Source organism: Antrostomus carolinensis, unplaced genomic scaffold, assembly GCF_000700745.2.
Source record: "Antrostomus carolinensis isolate BGI_N321 unplaced genomic scaffold, ASM70074v2 scaffold32696, whole genome shotgun sequence".
In the NCBI taxonomy this organism is placed as follows: domain Eukaryota; kingdom Metazoa; phylum Chordata; class Aves; order Caprimulgiformes; family Caprimulgidae; genus Antrostomus; species Antrostomus carolinensis.
In genome coordinates this window covers 1-557 of record NW_010321697.1, presented here as the reverse complement: position 1 = coordinate 557, position 557 = coordinate 1, and the positions used below count along the sequence as shown (strand labels likewise).

Below are 557 nucleotides of genomic sequence, written 5' to 3'. Positions count from 1 at the left end.
CTCTCGCGGACACCCAGGTGGTAGAAGAGGGAGGGTTGGCAGCTGGAGTCACTCAGCTCCACCACGGCCACGTCTGCAGGTGGGACAGCAGGGACAATGAGGGGACCCCAAATTCATAGGGACAGAGGAACCACCTCCTGGATTTGAGGGTTCATATCCCCAAAGAAAGGGGATGGCTCTGCCATCGCAGCACCTGAGGCCACAATGAGGGGCACCCTTGGCTTTTCTGAAATCACACAGCAAATGTCCCAACAAATGTCCCAAGAAATGTCCCAACAAATGTCCCAACAAATATCCCGACAAATATCCCAACAAATATCCCAACAAATGTCCCAATAAATGTCCCACCACCCCGGGAAGCAAAGAGGAGGAAGGCAGAGAAGCAGCCGAGCCGGGATATTCCCGGAGAGCTGGGAAAACCAGTCAGAACAGCGAGAAAAGGAGCGGGATAGAGACCCCAGACTGGGAATGACGCCGGCGGAGCGGGTCCCATCCTCACCCGCGTTGTAGAAGCGCTGGAGGGTGCTGGTGTCACCCAGCGCCAGGCTGTGGCAGGG

At 56.6% G+C, this 557-nt stretch overlaps 1 protein-coding gene across 1 annotated transcript in view; it reads right to left on the bottom strand.

Annotated features, from left to right (window-relative positions):
• LOC104526551 (mitogen-activated protein kinase kinase kinase 6) overlaps nucleotides 1-551 on the bottom strand; it is a gene marked incomplete at both ends in the record, with an annotated part of 6,833 nt that extends 6,282 nt beyond the window's left edge. Inside the window, 2 exon segments of the mRNA XM_029085459.1 lie at nucleotides 8-73; nucleotides 500-551. Of these exon segments, the coding sequence (XP_028941292.1) occupies nucleotides 8-73; nucleotides 500-551 (118 nt within the window).
• Between the last annotated feature and the right edge of the window lie 6 nt (nucleotides 552-557).